The sequence below is a fragment of the Nanorana parkeri genome, unplaced genomic scaffold, assembly GCF_000935625.1.
Source record: "Nanorana parkeri isolate BGI_ZX_2015 unplaced genomic scaffold, ASM93562v1 scaffold811, whole genome shotgun sequence".
NCBI lineage: Eukaryota > Metazoa > Chordata > Amphibia > Anura > Dicroglossidae > Nanorana > Nanorana parkeri.
The window spans coordinates 384372-406160 of NW_017307079.1; the positions used below are offsets into that span (position 1 = coordinate 384372).

At 41.5% G+C, this 21789-nt stretch overlaps 1 protein-coding gene across 1 annotated transcript in view; it reads right to left on the reverse strand.

Annotated features, from left to right (window-relative positions):
* Nucleotides 1–21789, reverse strand: part of EPHX4 (epoxide hydrolase 4) — a 59112-nt gene that overhangs the window by 24001 nt on the left and 13322 nt on the right. Inside the window, exons 2-3 of the mRNA XM_018565080.1 lie at nucleotides 17974–18059; nucleotides 3778–3935 (exon numbers count right to left, since the gene is read on the reverse strand). Coding sequence (XP_018420582.1) covers nucleotides 3778–3935; nucleotides 17974–18059 — 244 coding nt within the window. The remainder of the gene's footprint in view (nucleotides 1–3777; nucleotides 3936–17973; nucleotides 18060–21789) is intronic.

The following is a 21789-nucleotide window of genomic DNA, read 5'->3' on the forward strand; positions in this document are numbered from 1 at the left end:
CTGGTTTTTATTCTAGAGTTCCCTCTCTGATAGCAAGGACCTCTGAAGCTCCCACAGCATCTTTTGCTAGAGCTAACCTGAATCAGCTTTGGGAAGAAACTTGCTTAACTCTGCAGTGGACCTCGTCATGTTACAAGAAATGGGCTAATAAAAAGTGTAAGGTGTCTCTATAGATCTTTCTTTAGGGTCTGGTTCTCCACAAAGCACATCCATTCGAGGATGCTGTCCTTTAAGTTTGTTCCTCATTTCATTGTTACCTTCAGTGTGTTGGCCCACATTAAACCAGTCACCTACAAATTTAAACTGCCACCTTCTCTTTGCATTCACAATAGATTCCATGTCTCTCTGGTAAAACCTGTAGTGCTTAACTGCACCATTACATATTCAGGTTCCATTTCCATAGATGCTAAAGAGTAGTACAAATTGGAGGACATTTTTGGATACTAGAACATCCAGAGGTCAATTTACCTGGTACAGTGGGTTATGGAGGAACATTCTTGGGTTACTGAAAATCTTTCTTTCACTGCCAATTTCCCACCCCACAAGGGAGAGGCTACAAGGGGGGAAGTAGTGTCACAGTTTGCTGTATTTAGAATCAGCCTCTGTCACTCCACAGCTGTTTATGTTGTAACTGATATTTGATAGTATCAATTTGGTGTTTTACATCTATGTTCCATACTTGATTCCTGTTCATCTGTGAAATAGCTTTCTAAATCCACAGAAAACTGCCATATGTCTTTTGCCATCCACAACTCTGCCCCCGGCTATATCTCAAACCTTGTCTCAAAGTTTTATCCTATCCGCCCTCTCCGCTCTTCAAAAGACCTTCTGTTTTCCAGCTCCCTCGTCAACTCCTCCCATGCTTGCCTCCAGGACATCACTAGAGTCTCTCCCATCCTCTGGAACTCTTTACCCCAACCTGTCCGTCTGTCTCCCACTCTGACTGCCTTTAGGCGATCCCTTAAGACTCATCTCTTCTGGGAAGCCTATCCCACCTCAACCTAACCACTCAACCATCACGTTCTCAAACAATTCATCCCCAGACAGCTACCTCCTCATGTACCACGTGTCCCTCCCTTTTAGATTATAAGCCCTCAGGGGCAGGGCCCTCCTTACCATCTTGTCTTGAATTGTATTGTGATTGTAATGTCTTCCTTATATTGTAAAGCGCTGCACAAACTGTTGGCGCTATATAAATCCTGTATAATAATAATTTTGAGTCTGTGTGTTAAGATATATGCGCACTCCCCCGCTTGCTCGTAGCAAGAAGTGCTGATGGACCCATCCTCTGAGATCATGTCCGGAATAGCTATTTAAACCTGCTCAGTACACTTTGGAGTTGCCTTAGAAAAGACTTCTCTGTGTATCTCTACCTAGACTTTAGGACCCATGATCTTTGTTCAATTTTTGATACCCATTTTTGATTTCTGCCCGATTCTCAACGATCCTTGCTATCCTATCATTTTGCCTATGTCTCAATGATCCTTGTACCTGTTTGACCACAGCTTTCCCTGCCGATTCTGTGCGCCTGCCACAGCAAAGCCCATCTTCTGGGGTACTCAGGTGAGCACTGGGTGGTTTCTTAGAACTTGCACATCAGCCCTCTCTAGGACCTGCATTCGCCTGGTGACAGAGAGGGTCCACTACCTCCCTGACAGTCAGTGATTCATAAAGTACTAAACCCAGATGGTTAATGTGACATTCAGGCAACTTGCATATTTTGAAGGGATCTGTAGGTTGCCAATGCTGCCCTCTTTCTAGAAACTCTGGTTGCCTAGCTATCATGCTAATGCTTTGGCTTTAGTATTTTTTTGAGTCACTGGCTTGGAACACATATAGGTTTAGATATGCTCATGTATAAATTGGCACATTTGAAGTATGACAGCTATAATTTGATTGGACCATTTCAGTACCTTTTCCCCTCCAAATGATATGCAGCCAGTATAAGGCACTATTCCGTTAGTCAGGTCTAAACAATTTAGGCAATCTTAGAACTGATAGCTAATTTTTGCCATTTTGTTTAAGACAGTGCACTTGAGATCCATGTACTGCAATATGTAACCATTGGGCACACTCTATGGGGAAGGATCCAGGTCAGGTATGATGTGAACATCAACCATCATGACTTCTGTTCTTATGGATTTGGCCCTGGTGACTTCAACTAAGGATATTACAGAACATAGAGCTTACAGCTGCTAAAATGTATTTCTGTTAATGTATGCTTCCGTTACCTTATTACTAGGGATGCATCGATACTGATTTTTTGGTATCAAGTACGAGTACCAATATTTTTTTTCCGGTACGCGCCGAAACCGAATACCGATACCGGAAGTCCCATTAAGGAAGCCAGGTGGTGGGTAATGACTCACCAGCTGGCTTCCTGGTTAGCCATGAAGCCGTGCGGCGTGTAAAGACTCGCCACCCAGTTTCCCGATTAGCAGGGTAGCCATCTCCAGGCTCCCTCGTCCACCACGTGATGAGAAAGCATGGAGCAGGCTTTCTGGCCAATCAGGAAGCCGGGCGTCGTGTAATGACGTGTTGCCCGGCTTCATTGGTTGAGAAGCTGGCCAATCAGGAAGCCTGGGCTGCGTGTAATGACTTGCTGCCCGGCTTCTTGATACCGGAAGCTCAAGTATAGGGCTAGGCATCGGAGCATTTGGGCGAGTAGGAGTAGTCGCCCAAATACTCGGCATTGGCACTGATACCAATACTAGTATCAGTATCGGTGCATCCCTACCTTTTACCATTTAAATGTCACTGATTTTACAAGGTACAGGACTGTGCAAAAAATTACTAAGCACAATTCCTCCTCTGAATCAGAAAAAAAGATTTGTTAAAATATTTAAGGGTTTTCTATCTTTAAGTTGCTTGCAAAAAAAATTGAACCTCCGTACCTTTAGTCACCACATCTCATCATTAGGTAGCAGCTGGATAAATGATGTTTCTTGAAAAGACCAGAATTGTAAAGTGGTATTAAAAGGTGTAAATGGGATAACATGGCAAACAGGACTTACAGAGGACCAGTGGGAAATGGGCATTAGTAAGGATCTGAATCTTCACTCCTAAGTTGTTTAATAGTGCAGCCTTATTTCATAGGGAAAAAGGTGCATGTGCTTTAATTCCAGTTGTATTATCTCTGTTGGCAGCAATGTGAATCCCCCATGAAGGCTTACTTGTCTCTTCTACTTCAGTTCAGTACAGAAATAATAACTGACAAAAGCCAGATTTACACTTTTGTGCCACCTTCCTCTTTTTCTAGTTTATTGGCTAGCCTCAGTATCATACCAACAAGGTAAGATGCCATAGCTAGCCACACCATATATGCCAGTACACATAGAAACAAGTTTAGAAAAGTAGTGCTATCCAGGACCCAGAGTGGGTGAACTGTAAGTACAAAATACACTATTCCGCTAACTAAAATGCACACATTTGGCAGGGATAGCTACAATGAGAACCCATAAGAAAGTGCTACTGATGGTTGGAAATATGGTGTATGAGTATCTGTCAGCCATGGCAGCCCTGCCACCGTATGCCACAGTCTATATTAGATACGCAGATATTCGGCCCAGTAACTGGCAAACTCTTTTGGCTGCTGGAGGGGAAACATTTAAACAGCTGCACTGTTATAGCAAATCAAGAAGAAGAATGAAAATTCAGTTTATTACAAATGTCAAGGTGTCTGGGTCTCTTCAAAATAATGTTTCCTTAAAAAAAATTGTGATATATTTCTACATATAGAGAATTCTACAAACATTGGAGCTGTTTCATTTTTCTTACCTAAAGAGTCTAAAATTTCTTTGACATCCACAATAATATAGTCTAGCTTGTAATTCTCTTTGCAAGAAGGAGCATCTGTTTCTCCATATCCTCGTAAATCAAGAGCCACCACGCGATATTCCCGCTTAAATTCCCGCAGTTGATGGCGCCAAGAATACCTGCATTTGGAAGAGAAGCAAAAAGAAATATAAGTGATGCTGCAATTTGATAAGAAAATTATATATTTTCAGCATCCTAAAGATGTTAATTTCAAAATAACTTTAATGGCTTGTTCACACGATTTTCTGGTGCGGATCTGCAGACGCAGTGCTATGCGTGCAGTGCGTTTTTGATGCGTTTTTACAGCGTTCCAGTTTTTAAAATTTTTTTTTTTTTTTTGTTGGAGTGGGGCTGTCTGTATGTTATAAAGAGAAGTGGGTATGTTGCGCTTGGTAAGTGAATCTATTTGGTTTTACTGTGAATAGTGAAAATAGTCACAGTATAGTTCCGTGGTGATTAGTCCAATGTGAAAAATTATTCTGCAACTATGTGAAGTGAATATAAAGTGCAGGATAAGGTGAGTGATGTCTGTGAAATAATAATAAAAAAAAAGTGTACAAATTATAAATAAAAAAGTTTCGGAAACAGCAGTCAGCAGAAAAGTATATATAAATATAAAGTTAAAGGCTAATTTTTTTCTTCACTCCGTCACGGAGTCACTGCAACAACTTTTTAAAGGCTTCTCCTCCGATTAACCCGTCCTTCACCGCTATAGCTGCTGAGCCAACCCACCCAGTGTAGTTGGATACGGGACCGAACAAATATTGTAATGAATGGGAAACAAAGGAAGAAAAAAGAAAAAAAGAAAAGGAGAATCCTAAGTGTATTATCTCAATGGGTTTATTTAAACGCAAAAAATTTTTTTAATCACACTTACAGGATTGTGGATATTTAAAAGCAATTGAGTGTGAAGGGCACTCAGCCTAAAAGGTCATCCGATGTGTAGGAGAAGAATTTCCTTGACGTTTCATCCCTCATGGACTTTTTTTTTTTAAATTATTTCACAGACATCACTCACCTTATCCTGCACTTTTTATTCACTTCACATAGTTGCAGAATAATTTTTCACATTGGACTAATCACCACGGAACTATACTGTGACTATTTTCACTATTCACAGTAAAACCAAATAGATTCACTTACCAAGCGCAACATACCCACTTCTCTTTAAAGCACTTAAACACACATTGTTGCGGCTGGTGTTTTAAATCCGACTCCTAGCGCAAACTAAGTTGTTTTGAATGAACTGTCTGTATGTTAGCTGCAGTGCAGTGCGTTTTCGGCGCGTTTTTGACACGTTCGTGCGTTTCCGGACCAAATGTGACATGCAGTATTTTCTCTGTCCGGACCGGTACGGATTGCGCACGTGAGAACTGTAGCCCATAAAACACATAGGAATACATTTGGAAGCATTTTGGGTGCAGGAGCGCACGGTTCTGGTCCGGACACAATCCGGACGTCACGTGAACAAGCCCTAAAGCCGATTTCTACCTTTGCAGCCAAATTTGAGAAAACCCTCACTATATGTTATGTGTTTCCATTCACACAGCATGTCTAAAAATCATTTTTGAAAAATATTTCTTATCTTTGAGATTTTTTGTTGCAGCAGGGAATGTGTGGAATGTGTTTCTCTTATTAACATACAATGCAGAAGCCAGGCTTTTAGTCCTTTGTTAGGACAAGCAGTGTTCAAATGTACTTTACAAATTATAATGAAATCAGCAAGCACAGTACAGACAGGGTTAAAACAAACTTCTCACAGCTCCTCCTACATTTTTTTTTTATGTGATGTTATTGGGAACATGGAACAAATTTAAAATAGGCGTTCTCAATTTAGTTGCAAAAGTGAAAATACACATTACAGTGTACAGTGGCGTCAAAAGGGGGGTGCTGCTCGCACCTGGGTTCCACCATTGGAGGGGTGACACTAAAATGACTGACAGTCATTTAGTAAAGGTATATCCTCCCTCAGACAGTTGTCACCATAACCGGTCAGTGGTTACCCATTGGAAGGTTTCTCCTGCTGTTACTGTGACAACTCAAACATTTTTGATTTTCCAACAACTTCTCTACTGGAGACAGTGGTCATCAAGACCAGCATTTCTCAACTTTTTTTCAGCCACCACACCCTTTAAAAGCACACAAAATCTCGAGGCACCCCAGTCTAAAATGTACTAGACGTGCATTCGGATTCGGATGAACCTGCAAATCAACGAAATTCAGTTGATTCGGTGGTTTGTCCGAATCTGAAATAACAAATATATATAGTTTTATTGAGCCGTTCCGGATTCGGAGGCTCTTTGCCTCCGATGCTGAAACAGCATAAAAATTTGTTTCATGAAATGAATGAATGACGAAATGAATGAAAATGTTTTTAGTTTTCATTTGTTCCGTCTGAAACAAATTTTTATTAAGTGCACATGTCTAAAATGTCATGGATTTTAAAGGGGCAACCCCATGCACAAACAGAAAAAGTAGGGGTTCCCCCTTTACATTAAAGTCCCCTCTTAAATCAGGAACCCCTTTTACATCAAAGTTCTCCCTTAACAAAAGAGTCCTCAGTTCCCTCTTTACAACAGAGTAATTAGTCTCCCCTCCACATCAGAATTCTACCATCACTTCAGGAGGCACAGCTGCAGTAGCATGGTAGAGTGTGGTAAGACAGTCTGGAAAATTCCGAGGCCCCCATGAGGAAGCCAAAAGGCACCCTGGTTGAGAAAGGCTGGTCAAGACCAACAAAAATGGTGGATCTCTTCAGTGAGGGCACACATGGCATACAAGCTTGGCAGAGATTCTAATCCTTCCCTACTTTATTCAAAACTAGATTAAAAGTTTTGGCTTTCCATATGCTTTTGTTATACTATTTTTTGATTAACTATAAAATCTTAATTTTAACATTTTTTTTTTTAATAGGATACACCTATGGCACTGATTTTACAGAGCATTCTAATGAGCAGCCACAAAGATCTGTGACCAGAGAACAGCCCGAGAACTATTTCTTACAGGGAAGAATATACTGTACCTGTGGCGGGCTTTTGATGCCATTGGCAGCACCACAAAAAGAATGATTGTTGATACAAACAGATTCTGCTGGGATAGTTTATTGAAGCTTGAACCACATCACCGGTGTCCCGTCCAAGGTCCACCTGCTCTGAGATATTCCACCCAATCACGGGCTTAGTTGTGGAGAAACGCATCAAAGGGGGTGGACCTTGGGCAGGGCACCAGTGATGTGGTACAAGCTTCAATAAACTATCCCAGTGGAATCTGGCGTTTGGGCAGCTTTTCTTCTGTTTGTATGGGCTCACAGAGGAGCGGGGAGTTGGGGACATGTGAACTGCAGCAGAGGAAAGCCTGGCTATTCTGTGTTAGACAGGGCTGTGTAAAGTTGAGAACGGAATGATGAGAAATACATATTCTTTATGAAGTAAAACAGCGATCATTTATTGTTAATAAATGTTTTTTTTTTTCTGTTTGCCTAAAGTTCAGCTTTAACACCCATTGTGAAATTGAAGCATTTGTGCTATGAAGACAGGGCCAGTGGCAATGATCAAGACAGTCACGCTCTTGATATTGAAGAAAAGGACACATGATAGCAATAATTATGATTGAATGCACAGAGTCAGATTAATGATGTATAGATGGGTAGTTTATTGTTCCTTTGGAGAGGGTACTGCCCACATAACTGCAGAGCACAAGCTGCGATGGGAAATATCCCATGAGCTGCAGTCTGGCTATCCACTGCAAATCACAGCTGAGTCTGCTGTTCTTTGTATTGATTTTCTACCGAAGAATACCACTGCTGTTTACAAAGACCTGGTAATGAGTTTAAAACTCTGACTTTTATGCATTTGATGACCCTTATTATTGAATTGATTTTGAGTATAACACATGTCCTGTTATTGTGTGAAGACTTGTCAGATAGTTTCACTTGACAAAAGCATTTTCATCCTGCTTGTTTGCATAAACCTCCTTTGTGCCTGGTTCTCTTCAGAGTTTTGTTAAGCTATTAATAATCAGGAAGCATAGAGAGGTTTTATTGTTGCCTGGAGTGTAAATCCTGCTGGGCTCATCACAGATTTCATAGTGGCTGTATAATGATGTCCCAGTTGTAGGCAGTCTGCCTTAAGTAGATACAAACACCTGACTTAATAAATAACATTCATAATATTATTCCTCATAATATAGAATTGGCGGTATAAGAGTTGTTCCCATCTGCTCGTGAACTTTCCACTACTTTGAGAGTTTCAGAACTTCACAAAGGGTAAAATTAAAGCACCAAGGGCAGTAAGGCTCCAGTTACACATGGCGTTTGCATTTTCCGAAAATGTGCAAATCTTTCACAATTTCTTCCCAATAAAAACATAGGAAATACAAATATTTTGCCATGTGCATTCTATCCTGAAAAAAAAGTAATATGGTATACATTGGGCTAGACTAAAAACCCTAAAATGTGCAGAACCAGGATATCTCCAAAACAAAAAAATGCTTAAAAAAGTACCTTGTGACCCTGCCAAGGAGGTCCTTGTTCACCACTAATATGGGGTGACAATTGTCTCCCTATCTGTGCTACTGTGTTTTCACATTGTCACATGTACCCCTGATGGAGAATATAGAGTAACAGACTGTGGTGACAGACACTGGATATGCACAGTACACCGTTGCCACTAAAACAAAGCCAGTCCAGTGCAAAGATGTGAAGCTGACGGAGAACTATGAGGTGAGTGAAAATCACTCAGCCCCATAGTTGGAGCCGACATGTGATAATGAAACTGTCACACGTCGGCTCAATAGATCGGGAAGTGAGCGAACACATACCGTCGCTCGCTCACTTCTCGGTTATGTCCCTGTAGAGAGCCGTGCCTGTCACTCACGACTCCCTGCAGGGATTCCCCCCTCCACTGTCCGCTCCTCCAGCGCTGACTGGCGGAACGGATGGGGGAGGGGGCGGGTACAGTTGGCTCTGCCTCTAGATAGGCAGAGCCAGCTGTCAATCACGCAGCTGGGTGGATCTCGACAGTAATGCTGGGATCCGTCCGGCTGCGGCAATCTCAGTTGGGTCACGGGAGAACGCTAGTTTGTGTCCTCCCATGACCCTGGGGAGAACTATGGGGAAAAGCACTGACCCCATAGTTCTCCTTTAAAACAGGCTGGAGTAGATCAGCCGCACTGAGATGTAAAAAAAGGTGAAAAATTTATTTTATAGGGAAAAATATATGGCAACTCTTTATAATATTCAGGGTTTTAGCAAACCAATCCAGTTAGCATTTACATCTATTTTAAGTTAGAGGTTTTCCTTTTTTCCCCTAGGAAGGTGATTATGCATGATTTTTTTACTGGCAACATGCAAAGCCAGTAGTTCAGCTTTCTTCCAGGAGAACAGATGAGAATAATAACGTATGTGGCAGGCAGAAAAGGCTGGGAAAATACATCTATTATATATTCAGAGTCGAAGAAAAAGTGCCGTTAGATAAATGGTACGGCGGGTTATAGCTTGTTTAAGAACTTGATAAAGAGAGGGATGTGGTGACAAACAAGTAATTATTCTTGATTTATAACATTAAAGGCTAAGTTCACCTTTTATACTAGAGTTATACTTTTCACAAAAATTAGAAGCCTTTCTTCCTATCTTTTCTACATAAGCTATCCATGGCCACCTTCTATATGTAGCTTCTCTGTTGGAAACATTGAAAAAATGCACCTAAGTTCCTGGCTTCCTTTAGCATCATGCAGTGAGAAGAAGGGAGAGAGTGCTGTGGGCCAGAGAGAGAGGTGGGTGGGAGCTGTGGGCAAAAGCAGTGTCCAAAGGGTGGTCAGAAGCAATGTCTAGGAGCAGTGTCTTAGAACAGGGGTTGTAATCGGTGGGCAGACTTTACATGAGCGTCCAAATGATGTCAGTGGCAACAGAAGCCAGATATCTTATGGGACAATGGTCAGGACACCCTGCCTTTACCATAGCATAGGATGCCTAAATAGATCCTGGGGAAACGTTTTTGTTCCCAATGTGACTGGTGGCTCTGGTGGGCCTGGTCCAGAAATAATGGATTGCTTTGACAGGTACATTAACACTGTAATGGAAATTTTTTTACTGGTGAACTAAGCCTACATGTAGAACGTAAGATAGAAGTAAGACAATAAACATTCATAGTAATGGGGGTGACATGAATGGCCAGTAAGGTGCAGGTCCAGAGGACATGCAGCTCAGCAGAAAGGAAGTAGAGCATTAATAAAAAATGCGTACGTGTTAGTGAGAGGGAGACTGGGATGTTTTTTCATCAAGATAGTAAATAAGTAACAAACCTGAAAATGCCTGGTCTTCACCAGACCTGGTGGTGAAGTTAAATTTGTATATGGAGCCACATAAATAGTGACACATAAAGACTGACAAACACAGACTGGAAAGAAGCACAGATGGTATACAAGGTGGAACCAGGCAAAGAAAATAACATTATTGTAAAGAGGGAGGCAGCACACAAGAACAAAGTTGTGGAGTACCGACAAACAACTAAGAAACAATGAACTGAGGAATTATCATGATACCGTGCACAGGTGCCCTACACCACTTGCAGGTATCTATACAGGAGGACCAAATACTTGACCACACCAAACAAGGCTATGAACATATAGCTTATTGGACATACCAAATCATTTAAATGCAAGCAACCCCACCAACACCCACAAGTAACATAAAATAGCCAAACTAAAAGCAAGGAGCAGAATCACACACAGAGTATAACAGGGCAAGTTAACCTGGGGAGCAGGGCAAAAAGAGGGGAGCCACAGATCAGGAGACCTCAGGGGAAGGAGTCAGGGTCCAAGGAGGCACCAGGATACAGGCACCAGGATACAGGTTATGGTGACAATACTGAGGCACCTCACTGTGAGAAGGGGCTAAATACCCTCCCAGGCCAGCACCAGGTGGAGACTAATTGCCGACAGCTGTGAGACACCCGCTAGTGAGCACCGGAATTGCAGGTTCCAGCACCACCCAGTGGTGGTCTGGTACCTGACAGATCCTGGCTGCCTGGAGACACCTGCAGTTGATCACAGGAACTGCAGGACCAGGTTCCAGCGCCACCTGGAGGTGCTCTGGTCCCTGACAGGAATCCAGAGGGATAAAAGATAGAGGCACAAATACAAAAACAGATTAGACAGGCAGTAGCTAAATGTTACCAAGAGATGCATAAAAACAAAAGCTATGTAAAGGACAGGGGAATTACACATCAAGAGTTGCAACAGAGATACTGGTCAATGATCAGATAAGAAGGTTCCAACTAGAAGCTAATAGACACAAACCATCACACAGATAAAAGAATGCAAACAAGGCACAAGTTGGAGTAGGGTGTAGCAGGGAGGAGACAATGAGAAATGGATAAGACAGGGAAAGCCAGGGTGGGAGCAGATGAAAATAACTGTACGCAGGTGAGGAATCTTTACAGCATTCAGGTAACACATGGCTAGCAGCAAGAGTATTTGACAGGAGGTTAAACTGCAAGATCAAAAGTGAGAGTTGTATTTGTTGGAGTGGCAATACAAAGCCACACAGTTGTAACCAATGCAACTGATTTAGGCCTAAGAGAGTGCTCAAAAAATATTTTTAAGCACAAGAAAGGTTAATTATCTCATACAAAGGTTTTCCAACCTGCTGACTAGGCACTGTCTAATCTGTATTTGTGCCTCTATCTTTTAACCCTATGGATTCCTCAGCCCATTGTTTCTTAGTTGTTTGTCTGTACTCCACAACTTTGTTCCCTTTGTGCAAAATAAGGGGAAGAAATCTAAGCTGCTTCCACACCAGCCAAGTCACAAAGAAATGTGGATCCTGACCTTCCCACCTGTATAATGTATGGGCTTCTTGGACATCCCAGTTCAAAGCCATGGGCATTAAACTGGCTGACAGATGCTGGGAATAGGCAGAGGTGTAAACCGCAATGCACATTCACCGCAGGTAGAGTGCACAGCAATAAAACCCTAGCAAAAGAGACATGCAAAGTATCTTCTGTTCAAAAACTCAAACTCCTTGCAACTTTATTTTTTCAACAAAAGTTTACAAAAAACTGGAGGTTACCTTTATAAGAACTGTAATGTATAAACATAGATACAACCTTTCACAATTTAAAAAAATCCAGTGTGCTTAAATTGTTGATTTGTGTATGTCTAAGAACTGTTTTAATTCTGTATATTTCCATCAGTGTTATCTGAAATATTATTACAATTTTTGTCAAAATTTTTTGTTGGAACACACAAACACTGACATGTGAAATATACATTATAAAAGCTATGCGTCAAGATACACAATTGATATGGCTGCAGTTGTAAATAAATATGTGTCTCTATGCTGTATAGACAAAAATATTGAGTCCTCTTTTATGGCAAGTTTCCAGGCTAATGGAATATTCATCATGATTACAGTTTCTTTGTGACCAACCCTCAACAAAAAAAAACCCATTACCCAAAATCAATCTTTATTCAGACTAAAGCTGAACTCCAGGGTCACTCTCTTTTGCCATTTAATGAGCTAAAACAAAAATATGATCTTCCTAATTCATATATATTTTTTAGATATATACAACTTCTTCAAGATTGTCAATCAAACTTTGTCACTGTGCCTGTGCTGTTACATCTATTGTACAAAATATGACACAATGCATAGTCATGGTTAATATTTATATTAATGTGAAGTGAAAATGTATATAGTCAATTTCCTTAAGCATTACTAGCATATTATCTGTATAGCTGGTTAATATACTGCCATCTTGTGGGTATTTTGGTTATTGCACCATCTTTTCTTGTGTTACCTCCCATTTTATGATGTATTTCACCTTTCTTCTCACATTGTCTTTATGACATCAAAATGGCTGCTTGTCCCATGGCCGCATGATAATATGGGGAGAAACATTACCATGTTTTGACCCGCAAATGCTGTCTTTTAATCATCTGCTACATCCTGTTGTCTGCTGTAACCTGCTGCATTCAGTTAAGATCTTCGTGGATGAAAAGGTATTGGTGAGTTCAGCTATAAAGATTGATAAAGATTGTCCTCAGTGATTGTATCTGCTTACACAGGCCAGGCATAGAGGTTTCAGCAAGGGATAAATCACTAATACAAGGGTTGGAGTCAGAATAGTGCCAATGGAACTAACACGGTGGCGTCAGAAGGGGGGGTGGCCCGCACCTGGCTGACACCATTGGAGGGGTGACACCAAAATGACTGACAGTCATTTTGGTGTCACCCCCTCTAAAAAGTCGGGCACTCGGTCATGGACCGAGAGCCCGACAGTGTCAGTCGAGAGGAGGGGACCTGGTGGCATACCTCATCCCGCCGGATGAAGGTCCCCTCCTCTCTATTGCCGCATACATAACCAAGATAGCCACCGGTAGGTGTCAATTAGCTGACCGTGCGTGCACGATGACGTCACGCGCGTGCGCGATGTCACTGCGGGGTGTCACCCGGTCTCCGCCCCAGGTGACATCCGACCTCGGGACGCCCATGAATTAACACTCTTTAGAGTGGAATCCCTTTCAAGAAGTAAGTCCTTAGTCAATCCTCTTTTCCCCATATATAAGGCACTACAACCAAACAGCCAAATTGGCCTAGATAACCTGCGTACTAGGGTTGCACAGATACCAAGTACAGTACTCGGTACATGTACGAGTACATGTACCGATACTTTTGAACTCCAAGACTAGACTAGAGAAAAATTCAAAAATTAGGAGGCAGCTGTCATTTGTAAGGAGCACACGGAGCTCCTGGGATTTGTGCATCTCTGTTTTTAATGTACAATTTTGTTTTTATAAATATAAATAGAGGGATGCACAGATACCAGTTTTGCGAGTACTTGTACTGGCCGTGTACTTACAAGTACGAGTACTGATACATTTTTGTTTATTGTCATGTGACAGTTTTTTAAAAAACAATACAGACTAATGATTTCAGGACAGTGGTGGAGCGCCAGAGCCAGGTCCCAGCTGCAACCGCTGCAACCCTGGTAGTTCTCATGAAAATGCCAAGTACTCGAAAAGTATCTGTGCATCCCTACTGCGTACTAATACAGAAGACTGGGAGGATATGTGGAACAGTCACTTGGAGTCAGGGACTTGAGTTCTGTGGATGGTTTGGACCACAGGCAAAGCGCCATTGGTCCAAGCTGTCTAATAAAAAAAAACATCAAAGCATGTGATTGGATGTGAACACCACAGAGGGGGTGGACCTTGGGTGGGACAACTGTGATGTGGTACAAACTTCAATAAACGAATGCAGTGTGCGGCCAGCTTTTCTTCTGTTTGTATAAGCATCCTGTGATGTCTTAGGCGGGACTTTAAAGTGCAAATCCAGTTTCTAAGCAAAAATTACAAATAAGATGTCCAGCTAAAAGTAAAAACAAAGCCTTTTCTGCAATTTTCACCTTCAATCTGAAGTAGCCCCCCGAGTTAGTAATTTCAACCACTAGATGTCACCAGACTTCTGGGCTGAAGGACGACCAGCATCTTTTAACCCTTTTGCTGCCAAGCCCTCCAGAACGCTTTTAACCTCATCTGGCCACACCATTTTTGCAAATTTTCGCATTGTTTTGATTTTCTACTGCTGTGTTCATAGCGTTTGTATAAAACCCCCCAAACCATATATTTTCGGAAAGCACAAGCCTGGTAGAATAAAAAGATGGTGCTACTAATTTTGTAGGTCCTGAGATAATTGTGCAAATGTTTATCAAATCAATATTGAACTGATAAAAATACACAACTAAATTGATAAAAGAACACTAAAATCAGTATCCGTGCACAAAAAAAAAAACCCTCTGCCTCTGAGCACTGTCATTGACACACCCCCTTGAGGTGATTCATCACACCAGCCTGTTATTACAAGAGTGCTATTCAATGGTGGACCACCCACCACCACCAACAGAGAAGAGGAAAGACTCATGATGTCACTGGACCAGCCAGAGGACACTTGGAAAAAAGATGTGTGGGGGGCCCTTAGGGAGGGGGCTAGGTTAAAACCTGATGTTCTACTTTAGAATATATTACAGGTTCACGTAAATAAGCTCTGCCAACTCCTGAAAATGCTCAATAGCACACACAATGATTTTCCAACCTGTGTCTTCCCTTTCTATGGAGAAAAGGGAAGGAAGGTGTTAACCTCACGTTCAAAGACAGACAGATTTCTGACTGCCTGTTAACCTCAGCGAGACATCTGCCTTTTTTAAAATCATACACAGCTGACCTTTTTTTATTCCAACATCTGTTGGACTATGATGTTTGCTGAGGTCTGGAGGTGACCTTAGACATTGTCACTGCCACTTAATCATGCCAAAATCAAATGAAAAAAGAGCACAAGGACACACGCAGGGAGGTGTTATAAGTTCACTTCCATATGTAAACATAATGGAGGGAATATACCTTATTTAAATTTTCAATGACAATGGCATTCAGGATTGTTGTAAAACTTGTCAAATAATACAGAATTCCTCAATTTGAAAATATAACAGATAAGACACCTAGAGACATCAGCTGTAATTTGTAATATTTGCTGATTCTTCCAGTAGCAGGGAAGGAAAGTTTAGCACTGTGCAGCAGAGCGAATGTGAATCCATCACACAGAATGTCACATCAATTAGAACATGAGTTTCTGCAGTAAACTACTGAAATCTGGCTTTCTTCTATGTGAATGAAAGAGATTTATTCATAGCACATTGCATAAAGTATGTTTTAAGTAGCCCGCAATAGGCAGTTCATCATTTGTAACAGCATTATTTTGTTCACATTTAGGTTTGGATGTTCCCAGCAGCACTTAATTAGGAATATGTGCAAGGTAAAGTATATCATCACACCCACAAACAACCCAACATCTCATGGGAACTATCTCAACTGCTGCCACTATATGAGTGCATGGTTTATGTAGACTCTTATATCCTGATTCCTGAATCGTGAATAATAGAAGGCAGGCAACTACAGGAGCATTTCTATTACAAGGCAAGATTTATTGTAGAGCATAAAAACTCTGAAAGCGGGATTTAGGTATCATGGCTGTATACAAAACTGCCCAAGTCACACACACACACACACACACACACACACACACACACACACACACACACACACACACAAATATATAAGAAATTCAAAAGGTTTTTTATTTATAAAGACATATATACAGTACACAAACTATAAACAGCAATATACATTTAAAAAGAGATAGGGTCTCACATATGAAACATTATTTGATCCTTTACCCTTATTATCACACTTCATCCTTTGTTTTATACTTTCCCCCATATGGTAATAACACCATCTCTCACATATAGATAGATTGCGTTCGTTTCAAACAAATATATCACTTTGATGTTTCCAGATAAATCCTGGGGAGTACACAAAGTAGGTTACACATTTCTCAGAGTTAAATTTGCTTCCTTAGACCAACATGTGGAGATTACTTATCAGTGAGGAAAGAGTGTGCGGACTGTGCCCAGACAGACTCCACCTGCACTAGGGCATCATACACCCCCTTCCATGGGATTGCAGGGGACATACCTCATGTCAGGGAACAGCCTAGGAATCACTTCATGTAGTTTCAAGCACTCGTTCTTCCCATATTAGCATACCTGTTGAACTGTTCTGTATATAATTTATGATTCCCACTGTTTAGATGGCTCATACAGCATTTCCAATGACATCCAATTTTTATAGGCATAGGATTCCAAGTGTAATCCGCCAAATGACTCATCCTGGAATGGGAGTGGGAGGACTGCCTCCATCTCACTCTGCAAGGCATTGGACAATAACACCTTGAATCCTTTGACTATGAAAACTGTATAAGTAAAAAATCCCACTTTTAGGCAATAAATCTATTGAAAATTCAGGGTTGTGGTATAAAAAACTATGCTAACCCATGATACTATTTTTAGAACACTTTTACAAGACAAGTTAAAATATTGTCTCAGATGATGCCCGCTAGGCCACTCACATCCTGGTTCCTTAATTGTCTCTAAACACTAGAGTAATAGTGTGACATAGGGGAAGGCAGCATTTCAGGCCTGCTTTAGAAGGTAAAACAGACAATGAATGCTCTTGGCTACATCTTTATAGTTGAACTATAGTTTTCTAGAAATATAATGTAATGCAGTTGGAGTAGTGTTTTTCCAGAGATGCCATACCCATTTTATTTATTTTACTGGATTCGGTTTATGTTGAAGAATTGGTTCCCAGCAAGCGTTCTGGCTGCAAAGTGGTAATATTGGCACTGGTCTGGGGGAAGAACTTAGGTAAACATACTGGCCATGCCTCAACTTCTTAGTAATGCTCACTACATGGTGTTTAAATGTAAAGTGACAGTAAACTCAGGAGTTAAATCTTAAAAATGCATTCAAGTACCCTAACTATTAATAAAAACTTAGCTTATTTGTGTATCACTCGGCTGTAGATCCTCAAAATATCTCTTAATTGGTGCTGACACTGTCCTTCCCTCTGGAAGGTGGCTATTTTATGTTCCCTAAGGTCCCTGTGTATGTTGTAAACTATAACTTCAATTAAAATTTGTAAACCAAATGTGAGATTGTGGTCCATCATGGGAACCAACTTGGAGCGGTGACTACTTTAAATAAGATACATTTTTGTTAATAGTTAGGATTTAACTCCTGAGTTTAGTGTCACTTTAATAGGAGATGTGGTATGGTGGATGGCTGCATTGGTTTAACTCCCTTGAGCTTCTGCATAAAGTAGTCAAAGACATTCCTCTGTTGTCCTGAATAGAAAAACTGCAGGAAAGTTCACAATTAAAGCCTTGGTATATCCAAGTAATACATGTTTTTTCTCAGTAAATGTGGATTGAGAAATAAAAATATAATTTTATTGGGGTGGTTAGAGATCTAAAAAACAATGCTAGGAGGAAGAGCTTTTTGTCAGAAAAGTCTTTTAATATCTCTACTGGAACAAAAAACTCTTCCTCTTTATCCTAGCAAACATGTCCTTACTGCACACTGCCTCCAGTGTATGCCCATTGCAATGTAAACTCCCAGGCCCAGATGCCAGGAATAAGATGCTTGGACAATACTCAAGTATCGCCAACAGTGCCCACCCAATGGTCTTACATCTTGCTTTTAGTAAATCAACCTCAGTATCTTTAAAACATTAGACTTTTAAATCATCGAGGAAGTGTATTACCAGAATTCTGGAAATCCATGTAGAAGCAGCATGAGCGGTTTCCCTCTTTCCCCTGCAGCAACATAGTGGAACCGTAATCCAGAATCCTGTGGATGCAATTAAAATACAAGTATGAAGTAAGATCTAAGATATTGGCATCAATTCACCAAACAGGATGTATTTTACATGCACTTGTTATTTTATATTAAAAGAAATGATTAGTATAGGTGTCTCATGTAACCCATATACAACACCTCGGTTTTTTTGTTTAGAAAAGTTTATTGTAGGACTCACCAGGCATGAGGATTCTTGGTGTAGGTATAGAGGCGATATATTTTGGCCAAAATACAAATTCATACCTCATGATTTTTGTAATATAGTCTATGGTCAAGCAAGGGTTTAAAACCTTGTTGGGGTCTGTTGATCAATATTTTCACCCAATATTTATACAGTTTTCACACAAGATTCACAATTTTTTCAACTGAATCTCGGGTGAAAATGTGAGAATTTTGGGGATATGTTCTGTGATACTTGAGTGAAAACATTGATAAATTGACCACTATGCATAGCCATATTTCCTTATTTCATATGCACATTCAGCTTCTTCATTAGTGCTGTACAGTGGTTGTGACTTTCTGTTACCATAGTCTCTACCAGTCAAATCTCTTTGATTAAAAAAACAACACATTCTTTGGGTTGCTCAAATTGTATCTCAGTCAAGTTCATTTAATACACAACAACTAAAATGAGGATCCACAAATCTGTGTACAATAATATAGATATGGAATAGCAAACATATAAACAAAAAGGTATGCCATATAAAAAACACTTTAAGGTAAATCACACGAGCTGCAATTTTATTTTGTTCACCATGAATTGGCAGAGTTTGTGAACGCTATGTTACAGTGGAGCCAGCTACAATGTAGGATGTTATATAGTTACAGCAGTTGACATTTATGATCTATGTTAACCTGAAGAAAATACGGTAAGGGATCTTCATCCTTACACCATGGTGCTGTGTTATGAATCACACTGAAAGTAATAAAGGCACATCTTCAACTAAAGGTACTTAAAGGTACTCGCAGAGATGATAGAACAGTCATACTATCCAGCCATTTTCATGCAGACTGAGGGTAGGAACCTTGCTCTAACCTGGATTGTCCCTAATTAAATTGTATGTTTCAAGCTCTGGTTAAATTTTTCTGGACTCTGATGGTTCTTCTAAGCTCAATGTGCTGATTTAATCTTCTTGCTGAAGATTGTCACAGATAGGGTTGCACAGATACCAAGTACAGTACTCGGTACAAGTACAAGTACATGTACCGATACTTTTGAGTTCCAAGAGTACACTACAGAAAAATCCAAAAATTAGGAGGCAGCTGTCATTTGTAAGGAGCACACGGAGCTCCTGGGACTTGTGCATCTCTGTTTTAATGTATGATTTTGTTTTTATAAATATAAATAAAGGGATGCACAGATACCAGTTTTGCGAGTACGAGTACTGGTACTTGCCGAGTACTTACAAGTACGAGTACTGATACATTTTTGTTTATTGTCATGTGACAGTTTTTCTAAAACAATACAGACTAATGATTTCAGGACAGTGGTGGAGTGCCAGAGCCAGGTCCCAGCTGCAACCGCTGCAACCCTGATAGTTCTCATGAAAATGCCAAGTATCGGCACTGGTACTCGAAAAGTATCTGTGCATCCCTAGTCACAGAGGGCCAAGATTGTCACAGAGGAGCTGGGTAGAAGCTACTGCTGGAGATTGTAAGAAGGATTCATCACCCATCAATCAATGTATCTTTGACTGCTCTAAGGCCTAACACACCAGACACAGCCGGAACGCACTGCATCGCATTGCAGCCGGCTCACTATGTTGTGGGCAGTGGCGTAACTACCGCCATAGCGACCCACGCGGTCGCTATGTGCCCCGGGGCAGAGGGGGGCCCAGTCATGGGGGCGAGGGGCTCAGCAGTATACGTGGAGGACGAGACCCGGCTGCTGCGGAGGAGACTGGCGCCCTCGGCCGTGGAGGAGGAAGCCGGGGCCCGGAGGAGGAGGCCGGGGCCCGGAAGAGGTTACCGGGGATCAGCAGTGAAGTGGAGGATGCTGGAGATCGGCGGCATTGGTGGAAGTGGAGGCCGGGGATCGTCGGTGAGAAGGAAGAGGCTGGGGCTCGGCGGCAATTTCCCGCGAAGCCCACACAAGAGTAAAAATAGAAAAAGAAATAGAATTAAAAAGAAATAATCAAAAATAGTAAAAAATAAAAAAAAATCATGGAGGCAGGGCGCTGGGTGACATCACACGCCTGTTGGGGGGCATTGTTTTTTTCTTGCCTCGGGTGTAAAAGGAGCTGGCTACGGCTATGCTCCCGCAGTGCTCGTGCGGCTGCCGGCTGAATGTGTCAGACGCTGCAAATGTAAAGGGGCGGGACACCTCTCCCCATGTGCAACGTCGGCCACACGAGCACCCCGGGAGGACAGGACACCGAGGCCTCTAGGACGCACTGGAATGTAAGCCGGCCTACTCCCTGCGTTCAGGGGCGGGAGGGGGTGTGGGGTTGTATTGAAGTCAATGGCACTGCAGCCATGCCCCCCGCCCACAGTGCGATCACCTGCATGCTGCCTGCGGTGCCATTGACTTCAATGCACCACCACGCCCCCCCTCCCGCCCCTGAATGCAGGTGTTTTTTCGTTGGTAGATCTCATTGAGCTCTTCATTTGAAAAGTAGATCTCCAGATGAAAAATTGTGGGCGCCCCTGATCTAGGGCAATGACCATATACTGTATATCTATGGGCCACCATGTTGAGGATGGATATCTGCAGCCAATTGTGTTCTTTCCTTAATATAAAAATGCATGTTTGACTAGTGCTATCTGCCATGTTTACATTACAATTATTCTACAGAATCTAGTTAGTGATAAACACCATGGGGGAATTTATCAAAACTGGAGCAAGCAGAATCTGGAGCAGTTCAACCAATCAGAACCAATCAGGATCTCTCTTCAGTTTGCTCAGGTAAGATTTGAAAATGAGAGAGAGAAGCTGATTGGCTGCAGTGTAAATCTGCTCCAGATTTTGTCTGCTCCAGTTTTGATAAATTTCCCCCTGTGTGTCAATTTCTTTTTTTTTTTAGAATTGCAATGTCATCTGCTGATGAGATCCCCAAATATCCCTAGGAATCTATTTGAGCAACCAAAACTGCTTGTCTGTCTGCTAGTGATTTTTTCATTGTAATATGGGCAGCACAATGTTATCGTTCTTGAATTGCAGCCCTTGGTTGATTCCTGCTATGCATACTATCTGTATGGAGTACATATGTTCTCTGTTTTAACAAAGGTTTCCCCCCAAAAAAGCACTTGGGTGAGTAAGGCTGGGTTCACACCTAGGCGGATTGAATATGCACGTTTCTTGCGCGGTTTTTTACCGCGATTCGTGGTAAAAAAAACGCGCGTTTCCGAGGGATACTTGGCTATATCCCAATGAAACCGCCCGACCAAAACGCCCCAAAGAAGTACATGTACTTCTTTGGGCGTAGGGCGGTTTCCCGCACGTTCGTACTCGCGGAAAACCGCCCAGATGGGAACCATACACATTGAAAATAATGGCATTTCCCTGTTTGAGCGTTTTTACGCGAGTACGGAAGCGCGGAAAAACGCCTAGGTGTGAACCCAGCCTTAGTTGGTATCCAACAGCCTGGTCTAACTGCTCATGCATATGTATGACAGAAGGAGGTGACAGTTTGCGGGCAAGCACTGATATTAATGAGTTTGTATTCTGTAGACGGACATAGAAAAAGATGACATAATAATAAATGAAGTGCTGCAGATGGGA